A 13,770-nucleotide genomic window follows, 5' to 3' on the forward strand; every position below is an offset into this window, starting at 1 on the left:
TGGATCTGTACCTCTCCATCCGGTCATCCAAGTCAATACTGTAAAGAGTTGAGACCCTAACATAGATCGCTGTGGGAGGCTATTAATCACATCCTGCCAATCAGAGTACCTGCCCTTATGTGGCTCAGTATCACATTTTGTTTGATGCTCCTAGTCTCCAAATAAAATCTGAAATCTGCCTTTTTATATCAATTAATAACGCTTTGCATTGATGTGCCTAATTTGTTTCTCCCTGGCCTAGCACATGGCAAGAGTAATCCTGAAATTATTACGTTGGGAATCCTGAGTTTTAATCAAGCACTTAACTCATTGAACTTCATTTACAAGGGTTCTTTGAAGGTGTTTCCTTCACTACCTGCACCTCAATCATTCTAGCTGAACCACGCTCCCCAACGGATAGCCATCACTTCCCTTGCACTGTCTCACTAACCTATTGTAGCCTCATGGTGACCATCATCTGCATTGAGCACTCTGGGAGCCCATCTTCTTTCTGTATAATGCAAGTCCCATTCAACATTGTCATAATAACTGGACTTAAAAAATCAAAAGAACTGAAAGTAGTTTCAAGCAATTATACTTTAGTGCTGAACTCCAGTTAAAACCAAACTCTTTGCTCACTCAGCTACCTTCTCTGGGGGTTGCTTTCGACTTGAAGCCTCTCTCATCTATTCCCTCTTTCTAACCCATCTTTCATGTTCCTTTCAATGAGAAATGCCTGGTCTGCTTTCCTCAACATGACCATGCAGAAATCGGTAGTTGTGTGGGTGGAGGATTGAAAAAGCTTAAGTCGAACCATCGCTACAAGAAAATGCTATTTTCAATCTTTTAATGCTAATTTTTTTCATTTTAATTGCAAGTAACGGGAATCGTATGTTGGGTTGAAGGGGTGAGGTTGGTTTATATTTAATTGAGTAGTCTGATCATGTGTGAGTGTTTTCAGTTGAGCATGAGATTAAACCCACTCTGCATATTGTTTGGCTTGATTTAGTAGGACAGTGAAAATGTATTCAGTAGGCTCTGAACATTATAATGGCATTTTTGTGCTTAAGTTTTCCTGCTTAAAAGAATATTTGGACTATGCTTACAAAAATAAGGTCAAAGATGTGAAAGGGCTGCCATTGGGAAGGAATTACATTGTTGGAATAAAATAATAACATTGCCCTGGGCTTGACACAGCATTGAGCTGAAACTTCAAGTTTAAAAATATAAATCTCTTGTTGGTGAGATGTATCTGATTTATTCCCAATATATGTAACTTGTGGTTAGAGAGAAAGAAGTCACTTTAAGAGCGAACAAGGCGTGAAAACTTATCAATTAAATTGTGATTTGTAGTTACGTGTTATGTGCAATGACAAAGCTTAATCTGCAATGCTTTTTCTTTTAAGCTTTTCTTCCAAGCAACTGATGAAGGGGCCCAGAGAAGCGAGTTGGTCCTTGTTGGGATGGTATGCTATTCCAGCAGACACTATTGCACCTTTGCCTTCCATACTAAAAGCTCTAAATGGATTTTCTTTGATGATGCTACTGTTAAAGAGGTGAGCTTTAAATCAGTAACTTGTAAATATGATGGCACATAAAATGTGTACTGTGCACAGTTCTGTTCTTAGTATTATTAAAAAGTATGTAAAGGCACTGGAGAAAATGCAGTAAAAGATTTACAGGGACAGAGGAACAAGATTATACATATCAACAAAGATTGAACAGGCTGGTGCTTTTTTCCCTAGAAAAGGGAAATTTAAGGAGGTGAATGATAGAACATATGAAATAGGCAAGCAGGGAAAATCCAGTTGGCCCATCAAGACTGCTTCAAAAGTCTTTAAGATTGGGTTTAACAGGATAGAGATGGAGAAGATTTTTCAACTTGTTGGGGAGGCCAAACTAGGAGTTATAAATATAGCCACTAATAAATCTAAGGGGAATTCAGAAAGAACTTTTTTTTAAACCTAGAGTGTTCAGAATGTGATACTTGCTACCACAAAGGTTAGTTGAGGTGGATTGCATAGATGCTTTTAAGGGGAAGCTAGATAAACAAGTGGCAGAGAAAAGAACCAAAGTTTATGCAGATGGGGTGAGATGATGAGTGTGGGAAATGGTTGGATGGAGCATAAACACCAACATGGACCAGTTGGGCTGAATAGCCTGTTTCTCTGCTGTTTGTTGTCCGTATCTCTCTTTTTTAAAAACTGAAATGTTGAATTTTTTTTGTAAAAATGTGTTTTTAGAAAAATTGTGTTTATACACAAGCTAAAAACTGTTCACTTGGGGGTGTTGCACACTTAATTCAGTGCTTCTTAGCCTATTTTCTGGCTGTAAGCATGTAATACCTTTATTAAGAGTACAGCTGTTTGAGAAATATGCTCAAAAGATGTACAAGCAGTGAAACCTTGATTGCTATGCTTCCATTATTATTTGCAAGAATGTAGAATAGTGTTGGGCATCAGAAATCCCTACTTATTTCAAAGCACAGTTTCTGTAGTGGTTAAAAAGAGCTGGTTCAGGTTACAGCTGCTGATTCATTGATGAATGTTCATGCCTTTCCCATGCAGCAGTTTAACTCCAGTTTTAACGTGTTCCTATGCCATTGTTGTAAATAGCCTAGAAATTCAGTGTTCAGATTTCTTGAGCAAAACAGGCACCTGAACATCTGATGTGCTTCTTTCATGCCTTGCTCACCATACTGGATTTCTCTGTAGGTGTCCAGTGTGCATGCCAGAACTATTTAAATTGGTAATTAAAATATGTAATTAAGAGTCATACACTGCTTCTAAGACCTTTGGATGATCTTTGGTACCTCAGCTCCTGACTCACCATATGATAAACTTGCCTAGCAACTTGACACTAACAGGCAGAAAGGACCTTTCAGCAGTGCCATTTAAAGGGTTCATTCACTACATGTTATTTGCTAGTTTGTCATTTAAGATTAATAGCTAACTTCTGAGGAAACAAACTACAATTGGGAGTGGCAAACTATTTCAAATCTTAATATTTTAATATTTCTCTCTGAACAGTGCCACTAGGAGTATCTTGGTTTGGTTAAACAAATCAACACGTTTCAAATCCAAACATATGTTTTTCTCTGCTTTAGCTGTTACTAATTAAATAATACACTAATTGTGTTTTTTATGAATCACATTAAAAAAAAATGTTATCTTTTTTCCCTACCTCTGCCAACACAGTGATCCGTATCCAACACAGAGGGGTTTGTGTTGATGATTGGTCCTGACCACCATATGTGTTTGTTGGCACTGGTTGCCCTTAGTAGGTCATTACACTAAATATCTTTTGAAATTAAATAAAAAATCTAAAACTTTTTTTAAGATTAAGAGACATAAGCCATTCTTGAATATGTACAGTGCTACAGTTTTAAATATTGTAGTTTGATATCCTAAACTCAGTATTTTGTTGAGATTGATAAAAGTTCAATTGCTTAACTATATACAGAAATCTTATTTTTTCACAGCTGTTTATCAGTACTATAAGATCAAAGTGTACGGAAAATCCAGTGCCAAAGGACAATAACTCTACTTTAAATTTGCGTAATATTTTAAAGAATTCAGGAAGGAAGAAAATGATTAACAAAAATATACTAAAAGATAGGATGGAAGAAAGCTATGCATTAATTACATTTTCACCTTATTAATTTACTTTTCACCTAAAGGCTATATTATAACTAGATCTGTCATACATACTTTCATCCATCTGATTGCATAGCTGTTGAATTAAAAAAATATTCATCTAATAGGTTGGATCAAAGTGGAAAGATGTGCTCTCCAAGTGTATTCGAGGTCACTTCCAACCTCTGTTGTTGTTTTATGCTAATCCCTATGGTATGCCAGTCAATACAGAGGATGTACCAAGACATGCCTTTCAGTCTGCTCACTATAAAACAGATGGAGAGGATTCAGGTCAGTTTTACACCTTTAAATAAAAAAAACTCCAGAAGTTACTTCCTTTTGTAAATTAAGTTTTCATAGGTATGTCAAGCATTGTGACTTTGCTGATTCTAATGGCAATTTATCAAAGTTTATCTGTCCTTCATTTTATGTTGCAGCTAAATATGTAAATGTATTCACCATTTAGCTATTGTTTATTTTTATTAATTTGCATACTGTCTTGTCAATTGCAAAGAAAAATATTCAGTAACTTCAAAAATGTTAACATTGAAATATCACCAGTAGTTTTTTATTTATATTTATTGTCCTTACTATCAGCTTGAATCTATGATGAGTTAAGGGATCATGGGTCCGCTCCAGAACTTGAGCGCTTAATCAATACAGGTACTTCTGTGTGGTCCTGACGAAGTGCTGCATTTTGGAGATGCCATCTTTCTTTAAACGAAAGCCGACCTCTCATTTTAGGTTGATGTAATTGATCCATTGCAACTTTTCTGAAGAAGAGGAATTTCCCACTTCCTGTTCAACATTTAAGCATCAACCCCACGAAAACAGATTTACTGGTCATTCATCTCATTGTTCTTGTTGGCCCCTATCAAAATCTTCAACTTGATTCCTGACTTATAACTGGAGGCTTTGTTGAAAAGAATTTCAGACGTAGGCCTAGCCTACTCAGTCTCTCCTCCAGCAGGTACATTACCCAAAATCCAACTGTCCGTAAACCGGACATGTTTCTCTCAGGAGATCTGGGTGTCGCTCCCAGAACAGTGATTCAACGCTTCTGCCCGCCCCCCCCCAACCCCAAACATACTACCATGCATAACACTGCAAAAAAAAAAATGAATGATTTCAGTAGACTCCCATGGCCACTATAATTTTGTATAATTGGTGAAAATGCAGGATATCACATGGGTCCTAAAATTTTACAACTTTTATATAATTTCAGATACATAACTGCTTATTACACAAGCGTTGAAGTCCGGTATCCCTTTTCTGTTGGATTGTTTGGTGTTCTAGTTCACAAGCTCAGACCTGAGTCCATTGCAGCACTTTAAGACCGGCCTCCCCCAGCCCCCTCTATTCCTCGGCAGAATGCTGCCTGTTCCACCTTTGGCTAACACAATATTCTGGAGAACCCAAAGTCAGGCACAGTCCCAGCCCGATGGTGTCGAATTTTGAACATCGGAACTGTAGGACCATCCCCTCATCCCAGTAATTGGCCTGGTGAAGTTGCAGCCCCTCTAAAGTAAACATATCCTTCTTTAGGTAAGGACCCCAGAGTTGTACACAGTACTTCAGGTGTGGTTTCAAGGCCGTAAACAACTGCAGTAAGACTTCTTTACTCTTATCCTCCAACCCTTTGTAATAAAGGCTAGCAGACCATTTACTTTGTTTGCTGTACTTGTATGTTAACTTTCTGTGATGCATATCCAAAGACACCACGATCTCCCTGAATGTCAACATTTTCTCACCGATTTGAAAAATATTCTGCTTTTCTATAATACTATAACTTCATAGGAGCAGGGGTAGGCCATTTGGTCCGTCAAGCCTGCTCCACCATTCAATTAGATCATGGCTAATCATCTGCCTCAATGCCACTTTCCCATGCTATTCCAATTTCACATTTATCCCCATTATATTCCATCTGCCACACTTGTGCACACTCACTTAACCTGTCTAAACCTTTTTGCAGGCTCTTAGTATCCCCCTCACAGCCTAGTTTCCACCAAATTTTGTATTGTCAGCAAGCACGTATACATTACACTCGGTCCCCTCATCTAAATCATTGATGTAGATTGTTAATAACTGAGGCTGTAGCACTGACCCTTGTGATAGCCCACTAGCTTACAGCCTTCCAACTCACAAATCATCTGTTTGTCCCTACTGTTTTGTCTGTTAATTGGTTCATAATCTATGATAATATATTACCCTAATCCTGTGAGCTCTAATTTCTGTAATAATTTCTTGAATGACAACTTATTGAATGCTCTTTGAAAACCTGAATACAATACAGCCACTGGTTTTCACTTCTCCAACTTATTGGTTACATCCTTAAAAAAAACCAACTTTATAAAACACAATTTCTCATTCTTAAATTAAAGCAGAAAAGAAAAGCCATATTGGACTCGAAACATTAACTCTGTTTCTCTCTCCACAGATGTTTCTAGGCCTGCTGAGTTTTTTCAGTATTTTGTTTTTTATTTCTCTTAAATCTGTGTTAACTCTGCCCATTCAAGTGTCATGTTGTCACATCCCTAATAGTAAATTCTGGCATTTTCCTTACTGCTGATGTCAGGTTAACTGACCGATAGTTTCCTGTTTTCTTCTCTCTCCTTTCTTGAATCTCTGGGTTACATTTTTTACCTTCCAATCCACAGGGACTGTGGCAGAATCTGTGCAATTCTGGAAGATCAAAACCAATGGATCCACCATCTCTGTCCAGATAATTTGTCATCTTTTCATCCCATTAATTTATCTGTACTACTTCATTTTTTTCCTTAAGTTTCTCATTTCCATTAGACTTCTAATTCCTGGCCTTGAAAGATTTTGTGCCTTCTACTATGAAGACAGATACGAATTATTTCTCATTATAATTTCTCCTGTCTCTGCCTCTAAGGGACCCACATTTAGTTTTGCTAAACTCCTTTTTACATAGCTATGAAAGCTTTTATAATTTTTTTATCTCTAATTAGTTTGCCCTCTTATCCTACTTTCTCTTTCTTTATCAATTTCATCCTTGCTGAATTTTAAAATCCTCCCAATCCTCAGGTTTACCATTGTAATATAGGACTCACCCTTTAATCTAGTACTACCTTTAACTTCACTTGTTGGCCATGGTTGGACCAACTTTGCTGGTCCTTTAAGGTACTATATAATCATTGCAAATCAAAATTAACTTTTGTATGTTTGCCATTACCTACCTACAGTCATATCTTTTAACCTAGTTTCCCAATCTAGGTTAGCCAATTTGCCCCTCTAACCTTTATACTTTGCTTTGTTCAGATTTAATCCCCTAGTTTTGGTCTTAACTAAATTACTCAAGTGTAATAAAAAAAATTTTCCCAAAGGACTTATTTACTACGGGTACAACCTTGTCTCTTTGCACAAAGCTACACCCAAAATAGCCTGTTGCCTAGTTGGGCCCTTGGCCTACTAATCTACAGAACTACCTTTAATGTATTCCATGAACTCATCTTCCACACTTTTGCTGCAAATTTGGCTTGCCCAGTCTGTGTAAAGATTAAAGTCCTCCATGATTGCTGTATTACCTTTGTTTCATGCATCTCCTAATTTCTTGAGTTATACTCTGCCTGACAATATACCTACTGTTAGGGGGCATATAAGCTACTCTACCATTGTCTTTTGACTTTGTTATTTCTTAGCTCTACTGAAACTGATTCTATGGCCAGAATTTTACTAGCCCTTAGATGACAAGTTGGGAGGTGGGAAGGCTGGAATTGCTACCAATTAAGGGCAACTTCCCACCTCCATGGCTATTTTTCTCATGGCAGAAGGTGTGTAGCCTGCTGCCAGCTGGGGAGACCGTCCAGTGAAACCTGGCAGTATCTCAGTGGGATCTGGTTGTCTGTGAGACAGACCCCCAAATCCAGATTTAATTGGACCTGCCTGCCTGGCCTCACCATCCCCCCAACCCCACTTTCCCCTCATTGTGGGTGCCCGTCCATTGAAGTGCTCTCTCTTTGCAGATGTAGCCTCAGCAATGGCCACCACTAGTAGTGTCACTGTTAAGGGGGCAGCAGCTCTTGGGGGTAGGCTGCTGTGCTTAATTGGGATAGCAGCTCTGGCAGTGGTCACTTAATAGGCCACTGCCAGAAATATGTCTTTTGGATCCTGCTGCTGGCTGAAGCAGGGTCGCCTCTCACTTTCAGTTCCTTCGGTGGGGCTTCTGCTGACTACACAAAATCCAGCCCTGTATCTTGATTTTTCAAGCTAAGATTGTTTCTTTGTAGTGCCTTCACCTCGTCTTTATTATTAGGACTATCCTCCTTCGTTTTCCATTTTCCTATTTTCCTATCTCTTCTGAAAGCCAAGTATCCTGTGATATTTCATTTCCAATCTCGGTCACTCTGCCATGCATCCCTGTTATGGTTATTAAATCAAACCCATTAATTTCTATATGTGCTATTAATTCACCCAGTTTACTGTAAAGGCTTTGCACATTAAAATATAGTGCCTTAAGCTTTTTTCTAATTTTCTTCAATGTTGCCCTAAGCATTAATGCCTCATTCCTTTGTTCCTCTATGCCCCTTCCTAGTCCACTTTTTAAAATTTATTCTTTCATGGTATGTGGGCAATGCTGACTAGGCCAGCATTTATTGCACATCCCTAATTGTCCTTGAGAAGGTGGTGGTGAGCTGCCTTTTTAAGTCGTTGCAATTTATGTGATGTAGGTATACCCACAGTGCTATTAGGAATGGAGTTCCAGGATTTTGACCTAGTGCCAGTGAAGGAACGGTGAATTAGTTCCAAGTCAGGATGGCGTGTGGCTTGGAGGGGAACTTGCAGTTATTGGTATTCCCATGCATCTGCTGCCCTTGTACTTCTAGGTGGTAGAGGCCGCGGATTTGGAAGGTGCTATCGAAGGAGCCTTGGCGAGTTGTTGCAGTGCATCTTGTAGATGGTACACACTGCTACCACCCACTCTGCATTAGTGGTGAAGGGAATGAATGTTTAAGGTGGTGGATTGGATTCTAATCAAACAGGCTGCTTTGTCCTGGATGGTGTTAAGCTTCTTGAGTATTTTTGGAGCTGCAGTCATCCAGGCAAGTGGAGACTATTCCATCACACTCCTGACTTGTGCTTTGAAGTTGGTGGACAGGTCTTCGGGAGTCAGAGGTGAGTTACTCGCCACAATTCTTAGCCTCTGACCTGCTCTTGTAGCCACAGTATTTATATGGCTCGTCCAGTTCAGTTTCTGGTTAATGGTAACCCTATGATGTTGATAGTCGAGGATTCAGCGATGGGTAATGCCCTTTTATATCAAGGGAAGATGGTTAGATTCTCACTTGTTGGAGATGGTCATTGCCTGACACTTGTGTGGCATGAATGTTACTTGCCACTTATCAGCCCAAGCCTGAGTATTGTTCACATCTTGCTGCTGTTATGACATAGCAGATGATGTGTGCCAGGCAGATCAAATCCATGAGGGAAACTTGATCACACGCTTACAACGATTTTGCAATTTGTAGTTATTTCGAGATATGTGCCCTGAATTCAGTCCACCAAGACTTTAGAGATTTTTTTTTAGAAAGTTAAATATTTATTAACAAAAGAAAAAATTTCAAGCACATATATAGATCTACAAATTACTACTATAATAAATCTTAAAACCCCTAATTAATCTGGCTTCCAGTTACGTCCCCGTTAAGGCAACGATAAAAAAAAAAGATTTTAAACAGATCCAGGCAAGTCAACACACTACCCTGGACAGTAGAATTCAAAGTGGCTTTTCCCAACTTCGGTTTCTGTAGAGAGCAGCTTAATGCACAACTACTGGAGGCTTTTCAAACTTCTGGTAGATCTCTCAACGTCTTCCCTGACACACAGCCTCATCTCCCTTTACACATGTTTCCCCTTTTTAATGCAAATTCCACTGTTCCTATATGTCTTTTGAACTTTATCTTTCTCATAACATTAGCATCATGAAATGATTTATATTATAAGTAACCTTTGGGGAAAAATAAACACACTGCTTGGCCTAGCTTCTCTGGCTAAGTGTAACATCCTACTGTCTCTTTGAAATTCAGACTACCCTGATTTATCTAAAAATGCAAATTCTCCTTACCTCACATTCTAAAACTTCAGCCATGTTTAGGTATTTAGCATTTCAAACCTAGCTTCTTCTGATGAGTCAAAGCATCCAGACCAGCTATCTCCACTTCAATTAAATCCTATGCACGCGCACACACACACACACACACACACACACACACACACACAATCCAAAAAACCCCACTATAAACCTACTTTTACGATAAATCACAATAATATTATGAGAATTATTATACTTTCCTGACACTGCATATGGACACTGTATGTTTCAGTATTTGAGGAGTTGCTAATGGTACTGAACATTGTGCAATCATCAGCGAACTTCTCAACTTCTGACCTTACAATGGAAGGAAGGGCATTGATGAAGCAGCTGAAGATGGTTGGGTCTAGGACACTACCCTGAGGAACTCCTGCAGCGATGTCCTGGGACTGAGATGATTGACCTCCAACAAACACAACCATCTTCCTTTGTGCTAGGTATGACTCCAACCACTGAAGAGTTTTCCTCCTGACTCCCATTGACTCTAGTTTTGCTAGGGGTCCTTGATGACACACTTAGTCAAATGTTGCCTTGATGTGAATGGCAGTCACTCTCATTTCACCTCTTCAGTTCAGCTCTTTTGTCCACGTTTGGACCAATGCTGTAATGAGTTCTGGTTATTTTTACCTAAATTGCTACTTTGTTCTACAGCCTTGACACTTCTCTTACTGCTTTTGAATTTACCTTTTCCTGAATCCTCCCACCCCCTCCCTTCATTAGTGTAAAGCTCTATCTACTGCCCTAATTATTTTATTCGCCAGATCACTGAACCCAGCCTAGCTTAAATAGAGCCTATCCCACTATCCTAGCTCACTCTTTCTCCAGTACTGATGCCAGAGCTTCATGAGTTGAAACTCCTGCCTCCCATGCCACTCTTCCAGCCGTGCAGTCAACTGACTGATATGTTTGTGCCTATGCCAGTCTGCATGTTATCTATGAAGTTCTGCTTAATTTTGGCCCTTGCATCTCAGGCTATCAGCAGAACCTCATTGCTAGATCTATCTATGTTTCTGTGTGGGCCATGACAACTGGAACCTCTGTCTTCCACTTCAAGCTCTGACTGCGAGGAGATGTTCTTAAATCTGGCGCTGGACAGGCAACAAAACCTTTGGAATCCCTGGTCATGGCTGCAGAGAATTGTATTTATTCCCCCTGGCCATACTGTACTACCACCTTCCTTTTCATTCCCACATCCCACCACAGCTCCCCCACTTAAATGGCTTCTTGTGCCATGGTACCATGAAGAATTTGCTCATCCACTCTTGCTCCTATCTACACATGAAGAATTTGCTCATCCACTCTTGCTCCTATCTACATGGGCCACAAGAACGTCATAACTATTAGATAATGGCAAATTTCAAAGTGCTTCCAACATGGCACCTAGGGTCCCTTTATCTAGCTGGTTCGTGGTCATGCCCTCTGACCACTAACCAGACTTGCACCACCACCTAACCCAAGGGATGTGACTGCCTACCGGATAAAGTATTCAGACAAATTTCCTTCCATTTCTTAGGTAACTAATGTTTCTTCCTCAATCAACACGATCAAAAGCAATTTGCCTGGCCATTCATCTTTATCAGCAGTTTATGGGAGATTACGTGAAGCAAATTAACTACCATTTTTACCCTTCTAAGAATATACCTCAAAAAAGGTAGTTAAATATATATGAAGTGGATTGTCATCAGAGTCATGATGAATATTGACATAGAATGCATTCACTTGTTTCTCAGCTGTTTAATTTCCAGAGCAAAGAATTCTGCTTACATACATATCAATTCCCAAAGATAATCAAGTGAAATGGCAGAATTTATTCCCACCCAATTACTCCAGGATTCCATGCTAGAAAGCTAATCTCTATAAAATGTTTCAAAATGTGCTGTTTTATCATTAAACAGCAATTAGCAATTAGGCAATAGGCATTTTTTTTGATAGACCTGGTGGTATGGAAATAAAAGGACATTCTCCTTTTGTCTTGGTCACATCTTGGACTAATATACAGAGAATTTCTCTTCAGGCTTCTAGTTAGATAAACACTAGCAGCTTTCACTAGTTAATGATGTGATTTGACAATTTTGGATAACAGGTGCTTTGCTGCTACATTACTCCGAGCAGCATTGCTCCCCAAAGGTAATCCAGCAAAAGAGCAAAATATTTACCCACTATTGAATCCTAGCTGACTGCACTCTGCTTAGTATTTAGAATCTCGCCACTGATTTTTGTAGTGCTTGGGTACAGCTCTAACTGTACTTGTGGAAGTTAGTTAAGCAAAGAATGAATGTTGGGTCACTTTGAATTCTCTCCCTCATTCTTTGAAAGGGACTCCACTTCCAAATAAAAATATTCTATCCTACCCCTTGTTTCTTGATATGGTATTGCTTGGAAGTGTTATATATTTTGTTTACTTGTGTGTCTGATTATTTACATTGCCATGTGAGATCACTGCTATCTCATTTAAAGAATAAAGACTAGAGCTAAGAATTGGACCTTGTTTATAACTAGAGAGGAAATTGGTGGAGAGAAATTACTGAGGTTGATTTTCACTGTCCTTGCCTGGCACTAACGGAGCAATAATCCCTTTAAAATGGGGGTAGAAGCCTCCCTACTGTTCCATTAACATGGCAATGTAGGTGGCTCCATTTTGAAAGATGTCTATTGCCAGGGGTCCAAAGCACCTGCCTGCTTCAGATGATAGGTCCCTTTTTAATATGGAAATTGCACTTCCAACACAAATAAAGCCCTGATTGTCACTTTGATCTGAGCCTTTACAATTTGCCAGTTGGTTGTCCAAAAGTCAAAATTGATCCTGTTTTTCTTCTAAATCTTCATTTATACAATGCAGTTCACTTAGTGCTTGGTGACATTGCTATCAGCAGGGCTATATTTTCTCTAAGTGTTTGTGTCTTATGTAAAAGGTGGCTTGATTCCTGCATCTACATCTAGATGATTTCTGCATATTTTATGTAACAGAAATTCCTGCTGCCAGAATGGCTGATTACATGAGGGAAAATGGAACTGAAGGACATCCATCAAGAACCAGTGGTCCAAAAATGCCCCTAAAACAGCCATCTAATACTAAAGGAGGTTTCCAGAGAGGTTATATTCAAGATAGTCAGGGGCGAGGGCTCAGTAAGTAATTAATTATCTTGTGACACTGTTCATTTAAAACTTGGATGCTCTATTAGTAATAATAGGCAGTGCTGCTAGAGTTCTGCAGCACCAACAAACCTAATTTGTTTCAGCACCCTCACTAAATTCTGCAGCACAAGCATGTAGATTGTACAGCAAGTGTTTGGAAACTGTTGCTGAACTTCTAGTTTTTCTTCAGGGAATTTGTGCTTTTTCAAACACCAGCTTTTTTTCCATTCTTAACCTTAAATGCTGCTTAGCAGTTTCAGCTGACGTTCAAGATTTGTCTCATCTGGCTTTAAACTACCAAGTGTGACTGTTAGGTGATAAGTGGCAACGATTTGTTAAGTGGCCAATGAATATCTAGTATACTACTGATGCCTGTTGACTTGTGATCTTCTCATCTCTGTTGTTTTGCAGTTTATTGATCTTCATGCATTTCTCACTTGCAGGATTGCCTGCTAAACTGGACCCAAACCCTAGATGTATTGATTTGCTGCCTATAGATGTTACTAGTGCCCTTATTTACGCAGAATGCCAGATGCCACTAGTGATTATTAAAACATAGTTTCTGTATTTGTTTCTAAACAAAAACAAAAATACCTGGAAAAACTCAGGTCTGACAGCATCTGCGGAGAGGAATACAGTTAACGTTTCGAGTCCGTATGACTCTTCAACAGAACTAAGGAAAAATAGAAAAGAGGTGAAATATAAGCTGGCCCCGACGTCATTCCGCCCCTTTTAAATCTTCAGGAAGGCGGAGACGCAGCAAAATCAGCTGCGGGCCCGCTGACCTGTCAGTGGCCAATTGAGACCATTGACAGGATCATTAAAACAATTAAAGGACCTGCCCTTCCAACCTTAAGGTTGGCAGGCAGGCCAGGAGCCCCGGCGGGGAATAGAAAAAACATGAAACTT

At 39.3% G+C, this 13,770-nt stretch overlaps 1 protein-coding gene across 3 annotated transcripts in view; it reads left to right on the forward strand.

The window, feature by feature from the left end:
- LOC144681546 (ubiquitin carboxyl-terminal hydrolase 53-like) overlaps positions 1–13,770 on the forward strand; it is a 130,482-nt gene that overhangs the window by 69,010 nt on the left and 47,702 nt on the right. For all 3 annotated transcript variants that reach the window (XM_078543209.1, XM_078543227.1, XM_078543219.1), the window contains 3 exons: positions 1,386–1,535; positions 3,743–3,905; positions 12,694–12,852. In XM_078543209.1, coding sequence (XP_078399335.1) covers positions 1,386–1,535; positions 3,743–3,905; positions 12,694–12,852 — 472 coding nt within the window. The remainder of the gene's footprint in view (positions 1–1,385; positions 1,536–3,742; positions 3,906–12,693; positions 12,853–13,770) is intronic.

The sequence above is a fragment of the Cetorhinus maximus genome, chromosome 1 (genome assembly GCF_964194155.1).
Source record: "Cetorhinus maximus chromosome 1, sCetMax3.hap1.1, whole genome shotgun sequence".
NCBI classification, from domain to species: domain Eukaryota; kingdom Metazoa; phylum Chordata; class Chondrichthyes; order Lamniformes; family Cetorhinidae; genus Cetorhinus; species Cetorhinus maximus.